General features: G+C 52.1%; 6 protein-coding genes across 6 annotated transcripts; 4 read left to right on the top strand and 2 right to left on the bottom strand.

Moving 5' to 3' along the window:
• Positions 1–290: 290 nt before the first annotated feature.
• BCR38DRAFT_411231 (uncharacterized protein) lies at positions 291–1304 on the top strand (the record flags this gene model as incomplete). The annotated part of the gene is made up of 1 exon (XM_040858552.1): positions 291–1304. The coding sequence occupies one exon, from the start codon at positions 291–293 to the stop codon at positions 1302–1304; it is 1014 nt and encodes a 337-aa protein (XP_040713426.1).
• Positions 1305–1678: 374 nt separating this feature from the next.
• BCR38DRAFT_459253 (uncharacterized protein) lies at positions 1679–4554 on the bottom strand (the record flags this gene model as incomplete). The annotated part of the gene is made up of 3 exons (XM_040862260.1): positions 1679–3849; positions 3897–4300; positions 4352–4554. 3 exons carry the CDS (start codon positions 4552–4554, stop codon positions 1679–1681), a joined length of 2778 nt encoding a protein of 925 aa, XP_040713425.1.
• A 3196-nt stretch (positions 4555–7750) lies between these two features.
• On the top strand, positions 7751–9656 carry BCR38DRAFT_459252 (Alpha/Beta hydrolase protein; the record flags this gene model as incomplete). The annotated part of the gene is made up of 3 exons (XM_040862259.1): positions 7751–7956; positions 8018–8333; positions 8466–9656. 3 exons carry the CDS (start codon positions 7751–7753, stop codon positions 9654–9656), a joined length of 1713 nt encoding a protein of 570 aa, XP_040713424.1.
• Positions 9657–12462: 2806 nt separating this feature from the next.
• On the top strand, positions 12463–20075 carry BCR38DRAFT_411227 (uncharacterized protein; the record flags this gene model as incomplete). The annotated part of the gene is made up of 4 exons (XM_040858551.1): positions 12463–13065; positions 13115–13202; positions 13254–16454; positions 16507–20075. The coding sequence occupies 4 exons, from the start codon at positions 12463–12465 to the stop codon at positions 20073–20075; spliced, it is 7461 nt and encodes a 2486-aa protein (XP_040713423.1).
• Positions 20076–20571: 496 nt separating this feature from the next.
• BCR38DRAFT_487098 (glycoside hydrolase family 31 protein) lies at positions 20572–22967 on the bottom strand (the record flags this gene model as incomplete). Its single annotated transcript, XM_040864110.1, has 2 exons — positions 20572–22743; positions 22803–22967. 2 exons carry the CDS (start codon positions 22965–22967, stop codon positions 20572–20574), a joined length of 2337 nt encoding a protein of 778 aa, XP_040713422.1.
• Positions 22968–23552: 585 nt separating this feature from the next.
• Positions 23553–26740, top strand: BCR38DRAFT_439941 (glycoside hydrolase superfamily). Its single transcript, XM_040860670.1, has 7 exons — positions 23553–24584; positions 24637–24709; positions 24762–24983; positions 25043–25135; positions 25187–25525; positions 25576–26448; positions 26529–26740. The coding sequence occupies exons 1-7, from the start codon at positions 23986–23988 to the stop codon at positions 26661–26663; spliced, it is 2334 nt and encodes a 777-aa protein (XP_040713421.1). The 5' UTR covers positions 23553–23985; the 3' UTR covers positions 26664–26740.
• Positions 26741–27068: the final 328 nt, after the last annotated feature.

The following is a 27068-nucleotide window of genomic DNA, read 5'->3' as shown; positions in this document are numbered from 1 at the left end:
CAAGGGTACAATCTGTTTCAAGGCAGACACTATTCTGCTGGATGCTCTTTCCGATTAAGCAACCAGCTTCGAAAAATGGGAAGGCGGGAGCCTTGAAAGTCGAAATTGGCTCCGACTTGAAGTTTTCTCTCCATTGTCTCTTTCCCCAATTTGATAGAAGACACCTCGTGGGTAGCATGGCCTTTTCATGGTCCAACATAGCATAGCTGTCGGTCATATTTGTTGCACAGAGTCACTCATTTGTTCCCATACTCCAAACACCTGGGCAACAGCGGCATAAGTACCTCAGGATGAATCCCCAACGAATCAGACCGAGACCTAAAGGTCCTCCTGTGCCCCAGCCCCCCTTACGCCCGGCATACATGCAAGCATGCCGTCCTTCCCAGAATGTACCTTCCCACAGAAAATTCATGTCCAACCATGTCACCTTTCCCTTGTCGTCTCCCGGCTTCGGTACACAGAATCAGGTCTCCTTCCAGGGCAGTCTCGATGACTTCGGTATTCCTCACAACCTGGGTATGCTGCGTGGGGCCAGTAGACGGCTAGGATCACAGCAGCCATCTGGCCGAGTAACTGTCCTGCCCGAATTCCGACGACCTGAGATCCCGCGCAGTCTCGAGCCATCTAGCAGCTCCCAACAATCAGAAGCCAACACATCTGCATATCGACTTCAGCACAGCCAGTCTGTACCTTTAGTCTACAGTGGCCCTGGTCCAAGCCCGATCGTAAGGCCAGGAACTGCGGACGTAACCGAGTTGATTCCACGACGCCCTCCGGTCTTCCCCGAGCGTCGAGTACGAGAAGGAAGAATACTGCCTCTGAGCCAACCGACACCAGGCATGGGAAGAGCCCTTTCCTCCCAACACCACGAGGAACTACCTCCGCATTCCTCAGCGCCTCTTGCCACACAGGTGTCGCTCCAGCACCAGCAGCCGCGAGCTTTGGCTCCGGCAAGCACTTCCTCCATATCGCCAGGATCGCAGAAACGAAAGGTGCCTGACACGACAGAAGATGCTGCTGCAAATACCAAAAGACCTCGAAATGTCACTTCTCAGCCGGTGATCAAAGCCAGCAAGTTTGAAGGAATGACCAAGGAATCTAAGGACGCCATGACCAATGAGCGGAGCAGTTTGAAGACAGTGGATGCGGCAGTGCTTCTGTCTGTGGATGTTAATAAACTTTTCAAGATGCAAATGCAAGACAGTCAGCTCTTTGAGAATTCAGCACTGGACTGGTTGGCGCGAAGGGTTGTGGGCGATGACGCTCTATGGGAACAGGTGGAGAGTTTCCTCGGGAGTATCTGACATGTGGCTATGTGACGTGCAAAATGTTGAGAAAAAATGAGGCGTCGACGGTTTGGGAGCATGTCGATGATTTCCTAGAGTAGCTGGCATGTGGCTTTGTGATGTGCGGAATATCTAGAACATATGAAGGAGATAGCAGCGGTAGTTTCCAATGGATTTTCTAGCCTTTGTAACAATATCAGTCAATTGTCATAGCTTCCATCACCAGGCAACGTCCTGAATTGCTGGTATGGGGGTTGTAATACAATCTACATACCTGTTGGCGCGATTCCCGCAAATAACTCAAAGTCCTCGTGAATAGAAGACCTAGCAGATCTTACAGGTTCCCACGCCTACCTCGACTCCACCGAAAATTACACATGTAATACTGCATTTCACATGAAGTCATCCTCCGTCTCATCTCCCTCAGGCCCCATCGCAAGTTTACCAGCCTCATCAGCCAGCGCCATAATATCATTAACAAGTTCCTCGCTGCGGCTCCTACCCGCAGTCACCACGTTACTACTGACAAGAGGTGCACCACCACCGTCATCCCCGGCTGGTGCACTTGAGCTCCGCACCTGGACTCTCACCTCCGCCGGCACCCCATCTACACGCACACTCTGAGTGATCGTGCCGGAGCCGGGAGGTGGTCGCACCATGGGTCCTGGGTTGGCGCTGACCAAGTTCTGCAAGAAGGCACTCGCGTCGGGGGAGCCGTCCATGAGCCATTTTAGGCATAACTGGACGCGCTCGCGACAGAAACGATTGTTGTCGTCATAAAGACAGCAGTTGAGCAATGCCACAATGCCGTTATGTTGCACTATTTGGTACTGAACTGTTGGGTTGCCTGGGGATGATTGGCCAGGCGGTGGTTGAAGGAGCGCCGCAAGGATGGAGAGCACCTGGCCTTTAATGCCAGACCAGGGAAACTCGTGTGGTGGTTCCGACAGCGGCGGCGGAGGTGGCGGAGGCGGTGGGTTTGCGGCTGAAGGTTGGTGAGGATTTGACGTCGTGTTGAACGGCGTGGGAGGAGCTGGCCGAGCGCCCGCAAAGGGGATCTTCTCGACTCCTACATCAAGGCCCTCGAGGAGTTTCAAAAGCTCGTAGACGGCCTCATATTCAATTAAATGTTGACGGAGCGGGTGTATATCTGCGATGGTATACAGGAAGTCGAGGTATTGTACCAGGCCATCCTTAGCTCGCTCCAGGTCCCAATTATCGACGGGGAAGTCGGCTGGGTCCAGCTGTCCTTTGCGTACCTCCCCTTGGATTTGCATCAATGCAACGCATTCGGGAACGATTCGACTGCGGAAGATGGTGTAAAGGAAGTTGAGCATTTTCGCAAGCCGGAGATCCTCGGATGGTGGCTGGGATGCGTCATTCGCGCTAGCCGACGGATTGTAGTCTTTGGGAGGGAGGAACGCTGTACGTGACAGGTAGGTAATGAGACGGAGTAGTACTGTTTGTGCGGGGGATATAATATCTTTGGGGCTGCGAAGAGCGTTCCATGCATATGGAATAAGTGAGCTTTCGTGAATTGCCTGGACAATTTGACTGCTGATTTGGAAGATGAGAGATTGCTCATCCTTTTCCCATACGGCGATGAAGACGAGCATCTCGCGCAAGAGATTCTTGCCACAATCAGTCGCGAGCAACATCCTGCACCGCGTCTGCTGTAGATTCTCACCAAAGCGTGTTGGTCCAGAGCCAGCTGAATCGAGGATACAAGATTTCACAATCATGTGTAGTGCCTCGATCTGCTTGGGATCCAGAATGTTTGGCACTTCTGTGAGCAGCCCCGTCATCGGGCCCTCTCCATACGAGTCATCATCATCCTGGTCCTCCTCATACTCGTCGTAATCTGGTGCATAACCCGACGTTGCCTGGCCTGCCTGGCCGTGACCTTGCCACTCAGGATTGCTCGTCGGGCCGTCCACGTGATGCGCATCCTCTTCTTCCTGTTCCTCGGAGGGTTCTGCCGCTGCATATCGTTGCATGAGGTTGGCTTCGCACAGCTTTATTCGTTCCGGTACGCCTTCCAGTGGGGGCATTTCGAGATGTCGGTCATTCATGCTCGGGATGTGGGCATCTTCCCACCACTTATCTAGTTCATGGGACACACGGCCGTATGCTCTGTCTTGCTCAAACTTGTCTGGCTCCTCGGGATCCCACTTTGAGATGGATTCCACAGTTTCGTCGTAGCCGTGTAATTTCCATGCCCACACCTCAGGAGGTGTGTAGTTCCAGGCAAGATGCCAGTGGCGCGGGAGCCATTGATTCCGGTGTTGATCGTCTTCGGCGTCCCAATACTCTTTGCAGATTGCAGTTGCAGCGTCGCACATTTTGGAATTACGTTTCAGCCAATTGGCAATCTCGAATCGGAGGGGGAAAACCTTGGGGCCGATGGAGTCCAGAACAGATTCATGTCGGTCCTCGAGCGACGGGTTGACGTCAACGTCCGGTGGTTCTATCAAGACTCGAAACCAGAATTGCATCTTATTCCGATCATTCTTGGCAATCCAATTATGTGCCTGCTGCAAAGAGGTTACGAGGACTTTTTTGACTGAAAGGTGTTAGATATGTGCTGCAAACTTGGTCCAGCTGACTTACAAAGCTCCGTGATTTCATTAAGCTTGGCTCTGGATGCATCATCTTCTGGCATTTCCCCGTCGATGCCCTTGCTGGTAACATTGACGCAGATGCAGATGGCCTCATACACCTCGTGATCAAACACGATGGCGGCAGAGAGCTCCTGAGGTATCTCGGGGTCGGTTGTGACGAGGAGGTTTCTAGCTATGTGCATCAGCTTGTTCAACATCTGCAGCGCTTCCTTGAGAAAGGCGTAATTCTTTATGATGAGAGTCGTGACCTCAGGTGTCGTGATGTCTGTGAACTTAGTGGGCACCCGTGGCTCAGATCGTACGCCCAAGGCCTTCTCGTTCAGGTCACAGATAGTAGCCGAGATAGCTCGACGAAGCCAAATCCAAATCCTCAAATTTCTCGAGAGCACCTCTCTGTTCTCGCCTATCAGTAAGCTTTCTTGGACGGCAAAACTGTAGTCTTACCTGACGTCCTTGAAGGTATGGGTCTTCTCCAAAGTCTTTGAAATAACACTCATGACTTTGGCCATGGAGAGCGGGCCCATGACAGGAGACTGTGTATAATGTCCCTCAAGGCACATCAGCCCTGCGGCGAAGTTCCTCTCTTCGATCGAGTCCTGCTTCCACGCATGGGGCGGGTCACCGTCCGGTACTCCATTTGACGCCATTTTGCCGCAAAAAGACGGCTAGAGTAATTTGACGATGCACTGTGGCGTAATAGTAGATAGCTTGCACCGCAATATCGCTGCTTGTAATAGATGCTTCTGCGTAGGGTGCAGCGGTTTCTCACTTGAGCCCCACTACCGACGTGCGGCCCCGGGCCAGATGAACAAACAGCGCGTTACGATGCAGGCCACACTTAATCTGAAAGCAGACGAATGAAAACAGAATATGGCTGGTGCAAAATTCAAAAAATGAATTCCATATGCAGCATGGATCTGGTTCGGTTTTCTGACTTTAGTCACATTGGAAGGCGGAGCCAGACCTTCAAAATCTTCAGGTGAAGGCGACCTAGGCAAGCTCTGATAAAGTGGTATACCTCTTGTGTGATATGTATGCATTTATGCATTATTATGCTTGTGATAGAACATATATGCAATAGATGAAGCTGAGGGTAGCGCATGAAAGGCATCGAAACCGGAAACACTGGCCAGCTTTCTTTGGGCGTATCATCAATTTCAGAGACTAGAATTATCGATCATAGTGAGGCTAATTTTGAAGAACGCTTTTTTTTTCCCAAAATATTGAGTGGTCTAGGTTCCCAAGCAACAGCCGTACTTACGTTTGGAGCTTGCTGTCTTTGTCATGTCGGTGTGATGATGCAAGTGCGATCTATCCATACTCAACATTCAACGACAACACCTTTGATACCCACTGTTGGTCTATACCCAGAACTAAATATAACCTCAACGGTCCAAACTACATGGTGGTACTTTGATTCAACTTGAGCACCATGTCATGATGCCCATAGCTATGTCAAGCAGAACATCGCCTTCTGCTCTGGTTCTATTTCTCACACAAGCACGTTGTGCGGATGTCCACATTCTAACCCTAACCCTAAGATGGGGAGTAAAACCGCATGAAATTATGTTAGATGACGTTCGCCAGAATCTGATGGGTGAGTCTGGATCATCTTGGCCTCGCCACTACACAGCAGGGGTTGCCATGGAAACTAACATTAGGCGCGTACAGGAACTGCCGTACAGATGCTGGATGATGCGTGTGCTGAGCCTTGCGAAGCACCCTTACAGGCTTTCGCAGACTTGCCAACCCGAGTTCTACGAGAGAATCAGCTCGGTGGTGTAACATGGAGGTTGGCCATCACCCAAAGGAGAACCAGAATGTACAGGGTTATATACTTGCCCCAGGCGGATATCAGTCCGATTTCAACCCGGCAGTCTTTAGCCCCGAGTGAGCGGAGCTCAACCTCACCCCCTCCATATTCGAGATATAGTGTCAGATACTCCTTGGATCATTATAACCCAACCGCTGCACGCAGGGCTTCGGGTTCTTTGTCTTGACGGGTAAGTGTGCCGCCGACAAACATCAGAGGCGGGATCCGAGGCATCATTGAACTTCGGGCTTTCAACGCGATTGAGAAACTTCTCGGCTCCAAACTCATTATTTAATCCTTCATCGACTTAATTGTGGGAAACGAGTATGTGCAAGTTTCCTTGTACGAGAAATAACGTGCTGACGATCAAAATAGCGGCGGAGCCATCGCTCTCGGCCTAAGAGTGAGGCATTTGTCGGTCGATGGATGCACTAAAAGATTCAGGGAGCTTTCACAAGAAGCCTTCACTCCTGAGGAGATGAATGGGGTTCCCTTATTCGAGAAACTTTCTCACTTGTATCACAAGAGTCTTTACAAGAAACGGCCTCTCGAGAAGGTATTGAAACAAAACTTCTCCCAGGAATCACTGTTTGGTGGTGCCAATTCTCAGCACGAAATGTCTACCAAGGTAGTAGTCACCTATGCAACTGCTCTGGAACAACGCGAAGTTATTTTCGGAAACTGAAACCGAACAGATAGGAAGGAGCAAAGCAAGTTACGAAGATGTACCTAGATGAGACATTAACTGACGTTACAAAAAGGCGCCCTACCGCCTCGCTCGATCTGACGGGCCTCTGAAGGGGATGAAGATTTGGAAAGCGTAATAATTGGTAATTGTAAGCAATATTAAAAGCTAATAGTCGCTAGTGCCAGGGAAACAAACATTGGCCTCGCTGCCTTTCTTCGAGGCCTATGACAAGCCCGAAACAAAGTCAGCTTACATGGACTGCAGCTTGGATCCCAAGTGTCCCACTCTGATAGCTGACTCGACGCAGGCCTATTCGTCCACTAGGGCCGAAGACATTCGGAAGCGGTATATTAGCACCAATACTGAACTGGAAATGCTGCCTAAATTCGATAATGTCCATGAGCTGAATAATATACAGCGAGAGACTGAAGAGTTTTTACATGAGAACATGACCATTAATTACCGATGATCCAGAAGAAAAGTCAAAGATATTGCAGAGTCGCGTGCCGATCGAAGCAGCTTTCAAGATTGCGTGTTCCAACTAAGAAATTACAAGTGTGATGAAGTTGAAGTCCAACCTAGCGCCCTGATTGGTCCAGTCATTGGCGCCGAGCCCAAAGCCATTTCCGCCAAACCTCTCCCCTCAACGGTGAAATTGAGACGGCTCTGACTGGTAATTCTTATTTGCCCGGAATGGGATACTCTGATCCAATGAATAACTTATGTCACAGTCACTCATGCTTTCCGTCGAACTGGCCTTGCTTGTTGCTTGTTGGTCTAGCTTGCGCTAAACGTGGAGAAGACTTCCTCTTCGGACATGATCAGATATTCCGAACTTATATCACGTTTGTGCTTCCTGGCCTGAAGCCAAGGCCAAGACTCTCATTGGTTTGGGCTTGGGAGAATCAATACTGGTTAAGCGTATTCAGGGGCATAGCACGTCTTGGGCTTTGCTGGGTGCTTTCTTATTCTACTGCTAGCGTGACCTTCATCGTGGGGATGTTGCTTTATCTTAAAACAGACACTTGCGCGCTCTCAATCATGCTCGAAGATGAAGTCGACATCGTCTTCATGTCTGTTTGCGCTGCGGTCCGCACTTTCGAGTCGTACCTCTGAATTCGCCTTCTGTCTGTTCAAGATGGGCATCATCAAGTCATTCCTTGTTTTCCTTCAACTTGCCTTAGTAGTCTTGTCTTCTCCAGTCCCCGATGGAGAGAAGGTAGAGGAACGAATCTCGTTGCCGGTCATCGATTTGCCGTACGGCACTTACAGAGCCGCCAGCTACAACTTGGCAAGTGACATGTATGCATGCCAAAACACAGCTGTGAAAGTATCTGCTTACATGAGTTCAAGATATGTCTTTAAGAACATCCGTTACGCTGCGCCACCGGTAGGAGACTTGCGCTGGAAGAAACCCGCTCCGCCTCTGAAGCAGACGGGGACTCAAGACGGGAGTGTTGGCCATTCTTGCGTACAGGCCGCTCCCAATGGGTTGAATCTACTGGGTGCTGGAAACCAGTCCCCCGTTGGTGGGGCTATCAACCAATTGTATGTGCTCATGTAGCCGATATGTGAATAACTTGGTCCTGTACAACTAAGACACATTAAGTTTGGGCGGTATCCCCGTGCCTCTCTTTAGCGGAGGGAGTGAGGATTGCTTGTTTCTCGACGTATACGTCCCCGGAAAGGCAGTGCGGAACCTGGCGTCGAAACTGCCTGTTTTGGCTTTCATATACGGGGGCGCGTATGTGTTTGGAAGCAAGGATGCTCTACAGCCAGAGCTTCCGCTTTATGATGGAAGTGGAATGATGGGCCAGTCCGGGAATAACATGATTTTCGTTGCAATGAATTACAGAGTTGGGGCATATGGATTTTTGGCAGGAACTACGATGGAGAAGGAAGGGACGCCTAATGCTGGGCTCTGGGTAATTCACCAACGTTTTTAATTGGCAGTGAGAAGAAGATCAAGCCCGGCCCCTCTCTTTGTAGAGCAAGAGAAGTTTGATACGTCTCTGGATTCCCCACTGGAGATGTCACTGACATAATGCTACTCCCAGGACCAGCGAGCTGCGTTGCAATGGATCCAAGACCATATCTCCCTCTTCAAAGGCGATGCGACTCGAGTCACCGTCATGGGCCAGTCGGCCGGAGCAGGCAGTATCATGCACCATTTGGTGGGCCAAGGCGGCAAACTCGACCCTCTCTTCTCCAAGGCCATCCTGCTATCCCCAGCCTTTGAGTACATGTGGGACCGCGCGGGCGGCGTCCAAAAGACCTTTGAGAGTTTCGCAAGTCTCGCCGGCTGTTCAGAGAAAGGAATCACCTGTCTCCGCACCGCCGACGCGACCACTCTCGCCAAGGCCAACGCAGAACTCATGAAGCAGCAATACTCGGGCACCTTCGCCGTTGGCCCAACCCCCGACGGTAACCTGATCCGTCAACTACCCGTGCTAGAACTCAGCACGGGCAACTTCTGGAACGTTGAGTCTCTAATCCTCTCGCACACCACCGCCGAGCCGGTCGTCTTCGTGAGCGGCCAAGTCCAAACTAACGACCAGTTCTCGACATTCATCAACGCCATTTTCCCTAATTACACCCGCATCGCCGGCGTCACTGACAATATCGCCTCCTTCTACCCACCCGTGGGGGACATCGGCAGTACCTCCAAGTACAAGACCCAAGCCGACCGCGTCCAAGCCCTCCTCCGCGATAGTAGCTTCACTTGCAACGTGCGACATCTCACCGAAGCCATCGGCGACTCTCAAGTCTGGAACCTGCAGTACGGCGTGTCGCCCGGCTGGCACGGGACGGACCTCATCCCGACCTTCTTCAACCCCAAACTCTCGCCCGACACTTTCCTCTCGGGCCTGGCGGCATTAGTGGTGCCTGTCGTTGGGCCGCTGGTGGCGGGTATAAGCACGGCGTTGCAGAGTTATTTCACGAGCTATGTTACTACGGGGGATCCTAATACGAATCGGAAGGTGCTAAACATTCCGCCTACGGTAAAGTGGAATCATCCTGATAGCAAGGGGGAGCGGATCGCGGGCGTCGTGAATGTGGGGAACTTGGGGTTTACTACAGGGAGCGATGATAAGAATGAGAAGACAGCTTGTGAATTTTGGAGGGAGGTCGCGGCTGCGGTAACGAATTTGGGAGGGTATGCGCCGCCGGGGGCGGTGGTCGGACAGGGGTTGGTCGCTCAGGAGGGTGATGCGAGTGAGAAGTATCAGGGAGGAAATCAGAGTTGAAAGGTAATTTTTCGGTATTTTAATGTTCCTTGGGGATGAGGATGCCCGGTATAGTTAGTTATATATGTTTGGTTATAAAACTCTGTCCAGTAGGTAAGGTTGTAATACCTACGTCAGTTATCCTTCTTGGGCAGCTGGTTGAAGATACAGAGTCCAAACACTCCAATTGCTCTCTACATACGTAATAACCAATGTGATATTACGATATTCACCATATTGGTGCTGCCTACCATTTGGCTAGGCGAGTTTCCTCACCCTGCGGAAGACCAAATACAGAAACCAGCATTTCCCGAGTCGCGGGACTTGGCTTTGATTTAAAAGCAAATATGACTTAGAAAACTCCAAAGATGCGTTTATCATGCTCTTTGTTACATGAAATATCACTCAACACCAAGTCGTCATGAGCCGTATTCTTGAGCATGATTCATCTTCCCGTTATGTTTCGGGAATTGCCAGTTATGTTCTCAACTCAAATGAATAGTGTTCTCAATACCAACTTCTCAAGGCATATCAGGCCATAAAATCTCTGTCGGTGTTCGTGTCTTGTGGCTCTGCGAGAAACCGGACCATCTGTGTGTAGTAACAGAAGAGGACATCTGAGCGGTAGATGGAGGTCAATCACTGATCAATCTCTACAGAGTCAATATCAGGCTTCTTGGTGTTCAGTATTTCAGGATCACAACAATGTTATTCAGCAACTCTTGGTCGTCATAGGATGATTTGCAATGTACCAAGCTGTACAATTCGAGGAACAATATATATTGCTTTACTACGTCGGGGCCAATGTATCCCCAGTGTATTTCAACTTCATTGTGTTAATCTTGAGCTGCACTAGTACGGAGCAGAACGTTCTCTTAAATCATATCCTGAAGATTGAGTTTGAGATGTTGGTCATATAGATATCTTGCTACCTACAGAATTCATTCAAGCGGATCTCAAGCAGGGCGTGAGGCTTCTCACCAAGTAAACGCAGAGTGCGGATGGCCACGTGTGAATTGCATAGGCATATGTGGCCAAGAACCTTTCCGCATAAAACAAATTGTAGATGTCGAGATGTCAAAGAGTTTAAATGTTCACAGGAAGTCTACTTGAAGTGTTTCACCAGCAACATTAAAAGTGTGTCCCGTTGCACCTAAACTTGTCCGATATTAGTCTTTCAAATTCCATGACACGTTCCAACAGCCCGCTCGAGTTTCAGCAGAGTGCCTTTTTGCTGTCTGTCATTGAAACAAGATATTTTGATCGCGCTCGACGAGCTTATATGTGCCGCAGATGAATTCCAAGAGAGTTCAAACGACACCAGATGGAATTAGAGTAGGCAACTTCCACACGCGACTCGTAACCCATCCCTTTCTGACCGCAGCCAAGCCTTGAATATGAGTTTCATCTGTTAAACTTGAGAGGCATCCTTTCAAGGTTGACTATCTTCTCAGAGCTTTTGGGATCGTTGGCAATCGACCAGTATCCCTTGTGACCCGCCTGTCATAAGTTGTGGCGATCATGCTTTGGCGTTTCGCAACCGATAGCCGCCACCGGCTTGCCCTTACAGCGGTATGTCATAGACAGCATCGCAAACGAGGTTATGCGGTCACCAATAACAGGTCCAGACTTGATGAGCGCAAGCAACAGGCCCCAGTTTTGCACCCCGGTCTGGCTTGATATATCTCTTTGAAAACCATGACTTTCACTTCTGCATCATACTGTGACGCAGCTCATCCAAATACAAAATGACGATGAGTAGTAAGTCCAAGAGCAGGCGTCGTACATTGTGCGCGGCAGCATTTTGGAAGCTTCCGTAGTAGAACGTCTGCAACCTTCAACATTTCGTCTGAGCTCCAGGGGCCCTCGAGCTAACTTTAGTTTGTCAGACCCGTGCGACCCAGGGGTTGGGCCAGGACTCCAATAGCAGCAAAGATTTCACGAATTGATACCGTCGCCAAGACATGTCGTCCACTCTTCCACTGTTTCCGCGCGCAGACTCCGAACTCCCAATCGGGTGAATATCGGTTCTCTTGGTCATCTCTCCCAGTTTCATGCCGATTCTCTCGACGCACGTGTTCGCGGTTACGAACTGCGTACAGCATTTCTAACGATTCGCACAAATTTTTCCCACCGGCAAGCGCGACATCTCTGTCTATTTAGGTATTCTCTACATGCAGGAGGTCTGCAGCCAAGAAGCTGTTGGCGAGCTGCCGTTGAAGAAAATTGAGCCTCAAGAAGTCACTTGCGCCTCTACGTTGGAGTGGAACGTCTCGGGTTTCAAGTGAAACTCAGACCAGCAGGTCAGACAGGGCTACCGCTGGGCGTCGTCCCAGTTGGACCCATCAGCCCGTCCGCCTGCCCAATCACGACCATATTCGGTCGTCGGCATGATATACCAATCGAGACATTTCGAACACGGCCCTGTACGGACCCAGTTTGAGACCACAGACCTCAACCGGGCTAAGCACCCTCGACCTGGTTCGCAGAGTCGACTGCGTGACCAGATGGATTGTGGACGTGTGGTCGTAATGGTTCGAGTGGTGCCGCACGCTGGCCGGTGATATTTGCGGATGCTACCGAGTACCATCACATCGTCGAGTTGCGGTCGTGCTGTTTCCTCTTGCCAACTGCCTCATCGCGAGCCGGATTCTGTATACTCAATCATGTCGTCGGGGATAGCGCTATAGGGATTCTGACCTCACATCATGATTTGTTCACTTCGTTGATAATAATTTTTTGCATCTTACCCATTGACTGGGCTTATTTTTCTTTTTACCACTTCCACTCGCTCTCGACGCCGTAGCGCGTCGCCGTCACCACCGAAATGGCCCTTCCAGGAACTGTCCAGGCTTTGATCGCCGCCTTTTCCTTTGGTATCTTGGTCAACGCTTCATCAGCAGGACTCGTTCTTTACATCAAAGGCTATGGCTCGGCAATCTTTCGGGATGGCCTGAGGCTGGCCCTCATCACATTTCTTGCGTCTTCGGCCCTGTGGGCGCAAGTCGAATTCATCTCCACCGTCATCGAACCGACTGCCGCATCGGCATGCCAGGTCACCGTGATTTTCTCCTCGCTCTTCGACCAGGTCGCCCGCGTTTCCATCGAGCAATATCTATTATGGGCTGTGGCGGACCAGGGTTCGAAGTCGGTGTCTGGCATGATACCGCAGGCACTTCTCCTTTCGAGATTTATTATTGGCATGGTGTTCGTGGGCGAAACCCGGGTCCAGTTCAACCCAACCTGTGTACCGGTATCGAGTGTTGTCCCCGTGGCCATTGTCGTCATTGCGGTGGACGTTGTCATTCTCGCATATCTAGCCATCCGGGCCTTCTCGTCCGCCCCTAAGGATGCCGGCGGAAACCAACAGGCCGTATTTAAAAGGAAGGCTGTGCTTCTAACTATCGCTGCGCTGGCAATTTGGCTAGGGGTAGGATCGCTGTAAGCATGCCGGCTTTCTTGTGCTGACTTTTGAACAGACGAGTGTGACGCTCCTCCTGGGACTGCACACGATTGATTTGTTGTTCAGAACGACCATTCCAGCTATAGGTCTCTCGATTTTAGTTGGTGCGTGTACCAGGATCCAATGTGGGAGGACATCTGGCTAAAATTTCTCAGCTCTCGTGACTATCTTCTCGGGAACTCTTGTATCCATGCGAGATAACCGACCCCGGTTACCAGGTTCACCGACGCCCCGGGACTTGAACGCAGATCGGGACATATCGTCGGCAGACTCTGACTATCCTCCGGCCCGATACGAGGATGTCAAGGGCATGAACACCACGTCTGTGTCTGCCTATGCCGCAAGGAACGATGCCGACCAAACGTTGCCCAACATTATGAGGCCAGTAACTGGTTACATAGGCATGGGCGGAGCCCCAATCCAGGGCCAACTCTTTCCACCCATGCGGGCAATGGAGCAGCCAACGGAGTCCACTCAGCAAATCCCGAGAACCAGAGCGCAAATCAGCAAGCCCAAGTCGAGCTTTTTTGACCGCGTAAGGGGGGCTCCTGCTGCAAACATCACCGTCGGAAGGTTTGCCATCTCGGCTCCCATTGTGTCGGACCACCCAGACAGACCGAACCCTCTGAACAGGATGCCAACCATTGATCTGGCCACAGCTGCGAAGAACGAAAAGGACAGACGGGAGGAACAAGCGCAAGCGCAGAGAGAACCCATGCTCATCGCGCAGAGACCGGCGCCTATACCACCGACTATGTCGCAGGAGGATGCAATGAAGAGAGCCGCCAGTACCAAGCGAAAGACGCTGGCTGAAGTACCACCTCCCGAAGTTGCCCGTTCCGATTCGATGAAGACATCACAGACGTATGGTGGCTTGTCCGTGGAGGGAAACGCATCGTCAACTTCTGCTCAGCTGTCTCCTAATAAGGACGAGTTAAGGAGAAGGTCGCCACGACAGGCTGTGCCCACCCAAACGCCGAATTTCCAGCCTATTACTCCTGGCGGGCCTATCCGCATCCCCATTCCCAGGGCGCCAACACCACCAGAGACGGCACCAGCGAAGATACAAGAACCGGTTAAAACGCCGTTACAACGTCGACCGACTATTGGATTGCCTTCAAATCCTCGTGCCCAAGCGCTGAAGACCGTGACTTCAGAGTCCACTGTACAGAGACAGCAGACAGTCATGTTTATCAATAACATCGTGTACGATGATCCCAACATTGTCGATAGCATCATGCAAGTGGCCTCCAAGACGCCGTTTTCACCCTTGAAGTCGTCTAAATCTGTCGTCAACCGGCCGCGTCCTATCCCAAGGAAGGCCGAGATGGACTCCCCGAACAACGTACACAGGCGCTCAAAATCTGGTGGCTCCATCTATAGCAGAAAGTCTCTCTTTCAATCCCGTCCTGGCAGCCCCACACAACTACCACCTCTACCACCGCCCCCAATGAGTGCTGGAACGGCCCTGCGACCACTCCCAAATAACACCAAGAGTATGACCTTTGATGAGAAAATGGCCTTGTTATTCCCGCCTCTGAGCGCATCGTCAACTACGACAAGCGTTAAGCGGCGGTCATCCGTCCCAGACCTACCTCGGCTGCCACTACCATTCCTAGAAGAGAGTACAAAAGCACCCACGGAGACCGTGGAGGAAGGTAGAGCTGATGAGAGAAGGTCGAAGACTACGGCTACAGACGGAAGCAGTGTTCGAACGCAAAGCACTCTTGGTGTTGACCGGTCAAACCAAAGAGAAGCACAAAACAGTCAGCGCAATCTAGGTAATGATCCCGGTAACTCGTATATGCCCGGGTTTCCGATTGGCCAGGAGACGACACGACAGCCATCATACATGGATAGGAAACGCCAGTCATCTCCAGTCCTACCTGCCGGCAGGCTCTCCGACATGTCGGGAATCAGTGAAGCAAAATCTCGAGACGAGGTAGCAACGACCAACTGGGGCTCTGTGCACTCGCCCATTGCTCCAGTCGATATAAACCAATCGTGGCTTACCGCCCGTTCAACCTATATCTCAAAGGACTCGAATGAACCCAGCTCGGAGCAGCATCCAGTTCCGTCGGGTATTGGTGGATTTGGTCAGGAGGTAATGACAGTTATGTTGGATACTTCGTTAACACACGCGGCCGACAACCAACAATTCTTCTTGGAAGATGATGAGAGCAAGTTGCCTCATTCTGAAAAGTCTGGAAACCAAATTTCGAGTCAGTGGCATCACCGTGTTGGAGAAGAATGCCCGACATTTTCCGCCAGACAAGACAAGCTGCGTGCCAGGAAGATGCCACCTCCCACGCCTCTACTTCTGAACGGGATGAGCAACAAAAATGCCATGGTTGTGCCAACCGCGGAGCCCTCGCCTGTTGAGTCCCCTGAAGCAGCCTATCGAAAGATACAAGCACAGCTGCAAAATTTTGAACAGCCCAACCGTGACTCTGTCGAAAGTCAGGGGAAACGCATTGCTTTACTAGAGAACCTCGAGCTCGAGATGGGTCAACAAGAAAATAAGTGGCAGTTGATGCAACACAATCTTGATCGCGACTCTCTGTCTACTGTGCAGAGTTCGCGGCCAGTTTCCACAGCCAACGCAACAGCGGCCAATGCGACAGCGGCCAATGCGACAGCGGCCAATGCGACAGCGGCCAATTCCCTCTCGAGACAATCCTCCATCAAATCGATTGCTGCTGACCGGAGAGCATCTCGACGAGCTCGTATGCGAAGTGGAAGCAGGTCGAGTCTGAAGGACGATGAAAGTGCCGAAACGCCGTCTTCACAGAGCTCTACCAGCAACAGGGCCAGTGCTTGGCAATCACGTTTGGCCGAAGCTCAGCTAGAGTATGCGGAAAACGCACCAGACTTGCTCATGAAACGCAACAACTTGAACTTCCTGTCTGTCTCCAAGGTTGGTTTGGGCAGCCCAACTCCTCCGGACACAAACGAGTCCGACTCTGAAAATGAAGCCGGCTTCCAGACTCTGGCACCTAAGGTCTACGTGCCACCCGTCCAAGTACGCGGACTCTGGAAGCCCAGCCGACCCGTGGAGCAGATATACAAGGGGACACTGTGGACATCACCGGCCCAGAAGCCGTTCGAAACTTGCGAGTCTCCTGCTCTTACGGGCCTGTCGGTTCGTCCAGCGGCCAGGAAATCCTCGGAGCCCTTAGTCGTTGAGAGCTCCAGCTTATGGCAGAAGCCGATTGACGCGAAGAAGTCTCATGCTGGCAGTCTATGGACCAAGGATGTCCCCCAACCTTTGCCAATACCTCCGAAGGTTTCCGCGCGTCCGGTTACTCAGCGCCCGCCGCGAAGGAACAAGCGTGTCACACTCCTCCCTGATATTCGTAAGTTGTCTGATTCATGTATACGCGCTCAATAATACTGACATAGTACCAGTCGAGAGTCCTAAACCTCTGCCAGACAAGCGAGGCACTCTTGGCATCTTCCAGTTCCCCTGGGGCGAAAAGAGTGAGAACGCGACCTACCAACCGCCGCGGCAGACATTCATGGCAATGCCTGGCACTATGACCTCTGGCGCGCCTCGTATGAGTGCAACTTTGGAGGCAAGGGCGAGGCAGATTGAGGCCGATGAATACTCGTCATCCTTCTACGACGACTACGATGAAGAGGCGGAAGGCGGCAACTTCGATGAGTTCGACTACGAGGACAGCGAGGCTGACGATTTTGATGAGACGACTCTGTGGGAGATCGCCAGCTTGCTGAAAACAGACATATCTTCCAACAACAGTTTGCTTTCGGCGCCTCTGAGCAACTATGGCCTCCAGCAGTACATGGATCAGATACGATCCGACGACGATGATGAGCCCAATGAGATGGCGCTCGACTCGGACGATATATCTGATGAGCGGGATGCTACAGATTTCGATATCATGGTTGAGGAGCCGATTCCCACGATTGCCGTTTCTCCCACAACTGACGGACCTACACTATGGGTAGCCAAAGAAACGACCGAATTGCCTCATAGCAAGGGACTTCCCCAACCTGACGAGGCGGTCTGGCAGAGCTATATCCCAGCAGGAGCTGAAATCGTTCGATCTCAAGCCCGTGTCGACGATATCGTTCCTATCGAGAGCACACAACTGTGGACGCCCAGGATAATTAAACAGCTCTGGGTGGCCAAGACTACGACAATGGTACGCAACTTTGGTCTGCCCCAACCGGCCCTTTCTGTTTGGGAGACGTATCTGCCGGAAGCCACTGGCATTGTCCGATCGCAGGCTCGCATCGATGAAATCACCCCTATTCAGAGCACTCAAATGTGGCAACCGAAAACCATTAAGCAACTCTGGGTCGCCAAGGCCGCCGAGCCATTAAGGGGCTTCGGCTTGCCACAACCGGCCCTCGTTGTTTGGGAGACGTATCTGCCGGAAGCTACTGGCGTTGTCCGATCGCAGGCTCGCATCGATGAAATCACCCCTATTCAGAGCACTCAAATGTGGCAGCCGAAAACCATTAAGCAACTCTGGGTCGCCAAGGTCACTGAGCCACTGAAGGGCTTCGGCCTGCCACAACCAGCTGAGGCCGTTTGGGAGCGTTACATCCCAGCGAACGTTGATATGGTCCGGACGCAAGCACGCATCGAGGAGCTCTCTGCCCTAGAGAGCACACAGATGTGGATGCCCAAAAACACTATCCGTCTATGGGTAGCCAAGGCTGCCGAGGCACCCAAGTCCTTTGGTCTGTCACAGCCAACTGATGCCGTCTGGGCAAGCTACATTCCGGTCAACGTCGATAGGGTTCGGTCTCAGGCCCGCATCGAGGAACTCTCTGCCCTAGAGAGCACACAGATGTGGATGCCCAAAAACACTATCCGTCTATGGGTAGCCAAGGCTGCCGAGGCACCCAAGTCCTTTGGTCTGCCACAGCCAACTGATGCCGTCTGGGCAAGCTACATTCCGGTCAACGTCGATAGGGTTCGGTCTCAGGCCCGCATCGAGGAACTCTCTGCCCTAGAGAGCACACAGATGTGGATGCCCAAAAACACTATCCATCTATGGGTAGCCAAGGTTGCTGAGGCACCCAAGTCCTTTGGTCTGTCACAGCCAATCGATGCCGTCTGGGCAAGCTACATTCCGGTCAACGTCGATAGGGTTCGGTCTCAGGCACGTCCCGAGGAGCTCGCTTCTCTCGAAAGCATGCAAATGTGGACACCTGAGCAGATTGCACAGATTGCTCAACTATGGGAAGCCAGAACAAGCACCAAGACACGTGGTACGGGACTTCCCCAGCCAGACGAGGCCGTATGGAATAGCTACTTGCCAACTGGTGACTTTGTCCGTTCGCAACCGCGCATGGAGGAGATCGCCCCTATCGAGTCTACAGACTTATGGCAACCTAGCATGGAAGAGATGGACGAGCCAGCTGGACTCCTTTGGGCTGCCACAGTGTCGCGTATTTCCCAGCAGCTGGATGTCGCTATTAAATCAGTGGAGGATGCTGTGATGGTCACTCCTGACATGAGCAGCCAAGCCACAGAGACTCAACCTCGGCTATTACTGTGGGAGCAGCCAAGCTCTGAAAACGACCCACAGGTGGATGGTTTGTTCAACACCAGCTTCAAGAGATCGGATTACCGTAGGACCTCAAAGATTCCTGCAGCAATCTCTATGATGAGAGCGCCTCGCCTTACTCAGGAGCCTCTTCAGCAGCTCAGCACACGAAACTTGTGGAAACTCTCGACAACGTCGGCTGTTGAGACATTGAACAATGGCTCACTTTTGTGGTTTAAACGTTCTGGCGAAGCAATTGGTGTCTCAAGTCTGTTCAAAGTTGACTCTGAGCGTAAAGTCTATCGGACGACCTCGGCCGAGCCTGCAGCCCTGCACATGACCAGCAAGCCGCGAGTGATTGAAGAACCTCTTTCAAAACTGCAATCCACAGAGTTGTGGGCTGCCAGTACGACGACTGTTGAGGTGGACTGGATCACAATGTCCACCATCAGCCCGCAGAGCCCATCGGTGGCCTCAATTCCCTCGTCTCCCTCATCACTCGTTTCTCCCACAACGGAGACGTCGTCAGCCGCTACATCTACCAAGAGTGGCTTTAGTTTCCGTAGCTGGTGGGGCAAGAAGCAGTCCGAGTCTGAGGCCGCAGTACTCCCCGAGTTGCCTGAAGTCCCTGTTGTCAGTAAAGACCTGGACGTTGAGTTGTCATCGTCAGAAATGACGCCTTATGTCCCACTCCGGCAACAATACCGACCTGCTGTAGTCTACCGGGAGGACTGGGACGCAGCTCTGCGTGAGGCATACAACGCTAGCTATCCCAGTACCAAGTTTGTCCGCATCAACGCTTCGAAAGCACAGTGGAACGACGAGCTTCAGCAGGCCATCAGGGCGAGCCACTTAGCCCCCAAGATCACTCGTAGATCCGCTTCGCCACAGGAATGGTCGGCCGCTCTCAGCCAAGCTATCGCCGCCAGCTACCCCCAGCACAGGTTCTCTCGTGGACAAGTTCTGCCCGCGCAATGGGACGCTGAACTTCAGGAGGCTATAGCTCGATCGCAACAGACCATCTTTGATGTCTCCAAGCGTCACCCCGTCTTCTTCGGCTCCATAACTAGCATCTCCGACAATGTACACCCTGCCATGTCTGGCCTCGCACAACCTTCTCCAGACAACCTTCCCAAGACGACGCAGCCGCTGCTCTGGTCGCAACCCGCCCAGGCTGTCAATGAAGCCCCCAAGGTCCTGTGGACTCCCTCCGCAGCCCGTGCAGCGCGGGCCGCTTCACCGCAACTCCCGGAAATCGAGAGCGAATCTCGAAGCCATCATCTCCAGGCAATGTCTGCGGATACCGAGATCACTCTCGATGCCGATTTTGGCGTTCAGGGCATGTGGAAGTACGGGGGTGGAAACCTCAGCCGCCGGCAGAACTCGATTCCAGACAGGGACTGGCTCGTTGATACGATGAAGAAGCGTTTCTCTAGCGTTGAGCTCCGGTATTGAGTACGATGAGCTTACTGGTCTGTTTGGGAAATGTCGGAAATGAAAAACGCATATACTCTATAACATATGTCATACATTGATATGAGAGAGAGAAAGAGAGAATTAGCAAGAGAGTAGCTGGGAAATCAAAAGCATTGTATACCCCCAAGAATGTATTGTATATTTGATGACCTTTTTAAGGTCTGTTGCTAATGGCGCGACATCGCCTACATAACTATCATTCATTTTTCTATTTGCTATTTTCCTTTCTCATTGGTTTGTATAGAACGAAAGCGCATATATTAACCTGAAGAGTTGAATGTGAACACACTTATTCATACTGTCATCTTACCAGACGAGAACAAGGATTGGTGATACTAGAAGTAGCAGACGTGTGCATTCATTCTTAGTTGCCGGTCTAGATAGTACCTACAGAACTAACCTGAAGCCCAACCGGCCAGGCCTATATAATAATAAACCCATCACGTATCAACATCACCATCCCTTGTCATGTCATTCAAAGCCACTCAATAGTCTTCATAAATACCTCCTCGATCTTCCTCCCCTCTCCACTCTTCACCCACTTCCCCTTCAGAATCTCACTACCCTTCAACTCCCCATCCGCGCCCACCGTCAACGCCCCCAACACATTCCAATCCCTGTCCACAACTTCGGACCTCGCCCCCTCCTTGGCCTGGTACAAACAAACCTCGACATCCTCAGCATAATTATAGCTTGCGCCCCTAACCCCCTCCTTACCAAGCACAAGTACCGTATTCTCCCTCACGTACAGCGGCAGACTGCCAAAGCCGTGCCTCTCCTTAAACCACCCGGGCCCGTCGCGCGTTTGGTTCGTGAAGAACGACGTCCATTTGCCTTTTGGAAGATAGAACTCGACCTCACCTGACTCCTCAAATACCGGGGCGGCCAGGAGCCTGTCACCAACCATGAACTGGCGGTCAAGGTACCATGACGTAGGGTCGTCGGGGAACTCGAGACACATGGCGCGCAGTGACAGCGGCACGCCCATCTCGATGGCCTCTGCAGCCTGGGCGAACAGGTACGGCATGAGGCGCGTCTTGAGTGAGGTCCACTTGGCCAGGGTAGCGGAACAGCCTTCGTCGGACCGGTCGTCGTCGTCGATGGTCCAGGGCACGCGGTACGAGCTGCTGCCGTGGAGGCGGGAATGAGAGCACAGCAGGCCGAAGGCGACCCAGCGCTTGTAGATCCAGGGGGCCGGGTAGCCCTCGAAGCCGCCGATATCGACGGACCAGAAGGCGAAGCCTGATAGACCCAGGGAGAGACCACCGCGGACTGACTCGGCCATGGCTTCCGGGGTGGACTCGCAGTCGCCACCCCATTGCAGGGGAAAGCGCTGCGTGCCCGCGCAGGCGGAGCGGGCGAACAGGACGGCTTGGTCGGGGCCGTAGCGTTTCTGCAGTGCCTCGTAGACGATTTTGTTGTAGATGAAGGCATAATAGTTGTGCATCTTGTGCGGGTCGATCGACTTGTCGAACCACTCGACGTCTAACGTCGGGATACGCTCACCGAAGTCCGTTTTGATGGCATCAACTCCTTGTTCGAACAGGCCGTTCAGACATCCGACGTACCAGTCGACAGCGGCAGGGTTGGTGAAATCCACCAAAGCCATGCCGGCGTGCCATAGGTCCCATTGCCAGATGTCGCCATTTTTCCTCTTCAGCAAGTACCCGTTCTTGGCAGCCGTCTCGAATACGGCACCATGTTGGGCGATGTATGGGTTGATCCATACGCATACCTTGTTCACCAAGCCTGAAGACTTGAGGCGTGCAATCTGGCCCTTGGGATCTGGGAACCGCTCGGCATCGAAGACGAAGTCTGTCCAGGTGAAAGCCTTCATCCAGTAGCAGTCGTAGTGGAACACGTCTACTTGGGTGTCCCGCTCCTTCATGCCTTCAAGGAACGATTTGACCGTGTCTTCGTCATAGTTGGTGGTGAAGCTGGTGCTCAGCCACAATCCAAAACTCCAACTGGGCACCTTGCCCGGCTTGCCTGTAAGAACAGAATATCTCTGTAAAACCTCTTTGGGAGTCTTGCCGTAGATGATGTACCATTTCAACCGTTGCCCCTCGATACTTGTTTGTACACGAGTCGTGCGTTCGCTGCCGATTTCCAGCTCAGCTTTGCCAGCCGTGTCTACGAAGACGCCGTAGCCCCTGGAGCTGAGCCAGAACGAGACGTTTTTGTAGGCCTGGTCACTCGACGTGCCGCCGTCGGCGTTCCACATGGACACGTTCTGCCCAACTTTGTTGAACGGCCCGAAACGCTCGCCCAGGCCGTGGACCGACTCGCCCACGCTCAACGTGGTCTGCGTAAAGATGTAATGCTTGAAGTCTCGCATATCCCCAGTCTGCCGGGGGTTGCTCGGTGCCGGATTGTAGGCTAGGCCTACACTGCGTCCCAGGAGTGAGGTCAACTGCTTGGAATCATCTGTGCTGTGAAATCGGATGTCGAAGTTATGTCGATCTGGGTGTATAGTTGCTGACAGTGAACCCGAATTCAGAGTAGTTCCCTTGTGGCCCTTGGTCACCTTGGCTTCCACTTTTGGCCGGCCATTGGGGTATAAATCGAAATGTGGTCCTCGGTTCACAGCACCAGACCAATGGGTAGCTTCAACAGAGATGACCCCATCGAAAGCCGCCTCGATATCCTGAACAGCGGTTTTAGAGTGCCATACGGGAGCTTGATGGGGTTGATGTTTGGGCTTACTAGTTTGATGGTGCTAAGATTGAGGACATCGCCGCGAGACCTGATATGTCGCGTTGGGCACAACAGACTCAACCCGTTCTCTGTAGGGGTGATCTCGTGGACATCTTCGGCGTACTCGACTCGCATGCCCTCAGCGACTAGCCACATGCCATCGCGAAACTTCATGATGGGCGATTGGGGTCGATTGGTCAGAGACAAATAAACGGTCAAGAGAGGATGAAGCTGGGAGGCTTTCTTGGATGAACACAGTTCAACCCCATTGCCTCTTCGGCTGCCAGCATAGTTACCATGATACAGGGGCTCCACAACAGCATAATTTGAGCAACTGCGAGACAGACCCGCAGATATAATTCATCGTCTCACGATGACTGGCTAAAGCTACCTTCAGATATGCTTCAAATCGGATCTGGGCGGCGATTCGCCCCGGGGCCGCGGCCCGGCAAGCCACCTGATGGCTCTCATGAGACGTAAAATCGGAGAAACTGATCGATGCAGTCTGGCCGTGCAAGCGTGCAGTACGACTGTGAGGGTTCCACTTGTCTATGGCCACTAGGAACGGAAACGAAGAAATTCTATACGTTGATGGGTTGATGCTGGCGAATTTCAGTGGAGAGTTCCGGTAACAGAAGAGCTCCAAGAGTCGGTAACCGGACCAATGTTGGCCGCGATGTTGTGCCTGATAAAAAAACAGAAACCCCATGAGCATTCCACCAATAGGAATTTTCTACAGGGTTTTCCTTCCCCGTTTTACCCCAAGTTTTGATTTCTCCTCACGCCGACCATTTTGAATGACGAGGAACTCAATCAACTACAGCATATCTGGGACTGTGGACTGTTAAGCAACCTCTTGGCCACCCTGGTGCCTTGCTCGCTACCAGAACCAGCTAGCAAAAGGATGACCGGGCCTGGCTTCCTCAAGAATCCCAGCGCCCAGCAGTCCGGGTGGCACGTTGAGCCTGGGGAGACCGCCTGCAGTTCATGTACGGGCAATCTATCCTGCAGATTATGATGAACCTATGTGATGCGGAGAAAGGATTCCTTTCCAGGGCCGAGATGATGGCGCAGCTACCAATGCTACTCTCGAACTCGATGTGCACTTTTATATATATGTACGGCTCGGGTTTGACTGTTAGCGAGCTGCCTCCATGCTCGTCTTGCCAGCTCCCCTAGTCATTGAGTAAAGATGCGGGCCCCAACCTCACTGCTGTCGCCGCTGTTGCTTGCTTCGGCGCAAGCCGCAAGCTACAACGGCACGAATGGCACAATTCCAGTCTACAAGGACCCTAAGGCTCCTATCGACAGCCGAGTAGAGGACCTGCTATCCCGTATGACCATCGAGGAGAAGACTTCGCAGTTGGTCCAGGGAGATGTACGGAACTGGATGAACGAGACCGACTACACCTTCAACGAGACTGGCCTGGTATGGAGCACCGACAAGCGCGGCGGCCAGTTCTACGTCGGCATCCCGGCGCCCTGGGGTGTGTTCAGTGACAACATCAAGGTAGCCCAGGACTACATTACGCAAAACACGACGCTGGGGATACCGGCTTGGGTTCAGAGCGAGGGTATCCACGGCTTTTTGATCCCCAATGGAACAATCTTTAACTCGCCCATTGGCTTTGCTTCAGCCTTCAATCCCTCTTTGGTCGAGAAAATGGGACAGGCTATTGCCCAGGAAGCACTAGCTCTTGGTGTCAACAACCTCTTTGCTCCGCAGGTTGATTTGGCTCGCGAATTGCGCTTCGGTCGAGTTGAGGAGACCTACGGAGAGGATCCCTATTTGTAGGATGATCCCATATATCTGACTCGAGAAAGTGGCTAATCTCTGCTGTAGGGTTGGCGAAACCGGATACTCGTACGTCGTGGGTCTCCAATCCGGTGGCGTTTCGGCCATGGTAAAACATTTCGTAAGTCCAGAAGTGCTGCTCACCTGGCTCGAAAAGGGGTTAAACCATATAGGCTGCCTTCGCTTCACCCGAGCAAGGTGTCAACACCGCCCCAGTGCACGGCGGAAAGCGAGAACTCTTGACGACCTATCTGCCTCCCTTCAAGCGAGCCATCATAGATGCTGGAGCTACTTCCATCATGTCTTCTTACAACTGCTACGATGGTATTCCTACCATCGCCGACAAGTCCCTCCTTACCGACATTCTGAGGACTGAGTGGGGCTACGAATACTACGTGAGTAATGGAATAAAACAAAACAAAATGCAGATAAGGGTGCTGATGTTCGTCGATAGATCACCAGTGATGCCGGTGGCACTGACCGCCTCTGCAGTGCATTCTTCATGTGCGAGAGCAGTCCCATTGATTCGGAAGCTGTCGTGAACTTGGTAAGTCAGTTTGATTGATGGTATATTATTTATGTCTGAGACTTGACCTAGGCTCTTCCTGCGGGCAACGATATCGAGATGGGTGGTGGCTCGTACAACTTCGAAAAGATCCCCGAGATGATTGAAGCGGGCACGCTGTCCCTTGACGTTGTCGATGAGGCCGTTAGGAGAACGCTGCGGGCCAAATTCAAGATGGGCTTGTTTGAGAAACCTTTCCCCGGAGTACCAAAAGACGAGCAGAAGGATTACATCAACACTCCAGAGACTGTGGCACTTGCCAGAGAACTCGATACGGAGTCCATCATTCTTCTTGAGAACCATGAAGAGATTCTGCCGCTCAGGAAGGATGCCAACATCGCCGTCATTGGGCCAATGGCTGATTTCATGAACGTAAGTACTATTCTACTCCGCTTCACCTGCCCTAGACTAATATTTGTTAGTATGGAGACTATGTCCCTTACAAAGCTTCGCTCAGGGGCGTCACCCCTCTTGCTGGCATCAAAGCAGCAAGTGAAGGAACCGTCACCTACGCCCAAGGCTGCGAGCGTTGGTCCAACGACGAATCCGGCTTCGCCGAAGCCGTCGCCGCGGCCGAGGCAGCCGACGTGGCCGTTGTGGTTGTAGGCACATGGAGTCGCGATCAAGGCGAGCTTTGGACTGGACTCAATGCCACAACGGGCGAACATATCGACACCTCGAGCCTCAACCTCGTTGGCGCCATGCCGCGCCTCGTCCAAGCCGTCATTGACGCGGGCAAGCCCACCGTGGTGGTCTTCAGCTCGGGCAAACCCATCACCGAAGCCTGGATCAGCGACGCCGCCGCGGCCCTCGTCCAGCAGTTCTACCCATCGGAACAGGGCGGTAACGCACTCGCCGACATCCTGTACGGCGACGCCAACCCTTCTGGCAAACTCTCCGTCGGGTTTCCCTACGACGTCGGCACCACCCCCGTTTACTACGACTTCCTCAACTCGGCACGTGCCTACCCTAACCCGGGTAAGGAGTACCCCAATGGCACTTTGGTGTTTGGCAACAACTACATCCTCAACAGTCCCTTGCCTCTGTACGAGTTCGGCTATGGGTTATCGTACAGCACTTTCGATTACACGAACTTGCAGCTGTCGCAGACGACGGCTGCGAAGGGCGATACTGTTATTGTGTCTGTGGATGTGACCAACAACTCTACGCGCGATGGTACCGAAGTTGTGCAGCTCTACGTTAAGGATTTGATCGCTAGTGTTGTCGTGCCTAACATTCAGCTGAAAGGGTTTGCCAAGGTGCCCATCAAAGCTGGTGAGAGAGAAACTGTCGAGGTAAGTACTGCGCCCCTGTTCCACCCTCCTAAAACGCAATTCGGGTAATGAGTCGCTGACGAGTCATTTTCTTCGTCAAGGTTGAAATCAAGGTCGATAATCTTGGTGTATGGGACTACAACCTGAGATACGTCATTGAGCCGGGTGACTTCACCGTCTTCATGGGGAGTTCGAGTGCGGACCTGCGAATCAACACAACCCTTACCGTTACTTAAGCGCCGTAGAAGTTTGGGACCGAAGCACTTGCTTCGCTTTCGGTACATACTTAGTCTTTAATCTAATAATCGTCCTCATACCTGCATTGCTTCTTGTTATGTTGTCTTGTGTGTTGCAGCTATCGGTAACCATCTTTACTGTGAACATGACCACAATATTACAAACTATTTATATACTATATCCGATGCCACATTGTTTCGTTTAGTGCCTCTGAATTCCCAACTGGAGAGGGTGACCCTGCCAGTATTTCTGCCTTCGTCAAAGGAGATAATGCTGATATTTGGGGTTGAGTCAGGTTTCGTTCAATGTAAGGCTGAGCACAGAAACTCCGACGTTACTGATATTGGTTAATTAAGTATATACCCAGATGTTTTGCATAGGGGACTGGCGTCATCATGCCCACT

Source organism: Pseudomassariella vexata (genome assembly GCF_002105095.1).
Source record: "Pseudomassariella vexata strain CBS 129021 chromosome Unknown BCR38scaffold_10, whole genome shotgun sequence".
NCBI classification, from domain to species: Eukaryota; Fungi; Ascomycota; class Sordariomycetes; order Amphisphaeriales; family Pseudomassariaceae; genus Pseudomassariella; species Pseudomassariella vexata.
This window is presented reverse-complemented; position numbering and strand designations above follow the sequence as displayed.

Excerpts from the sequence above, each read along its gene's own strand:
- BCR38DRAFT_439941 (XM_040860670.1), top strand. The coding sequence starts at position 23,986 with ATGCGGGCCCCAACCTCACTGCTGTCGCCGCTGTTGCTTGCTTCGGCG. Across the intron at positions 24,585-24,636 it reads TACGGAGAGGATCCCTATTT|GGTTGGCGAAACCGGATACT; the intron begins GTAGGATGATCC and ends TCTCTGCTGTAG. Across the intron at positions 24,984-25,042 it reads AGTGGGGCTACGAATACTAC|ATCACCAGTGATGCCGGTGG; the intron begins GTGAGTAATGGA and ends GTTCGTCGATAG.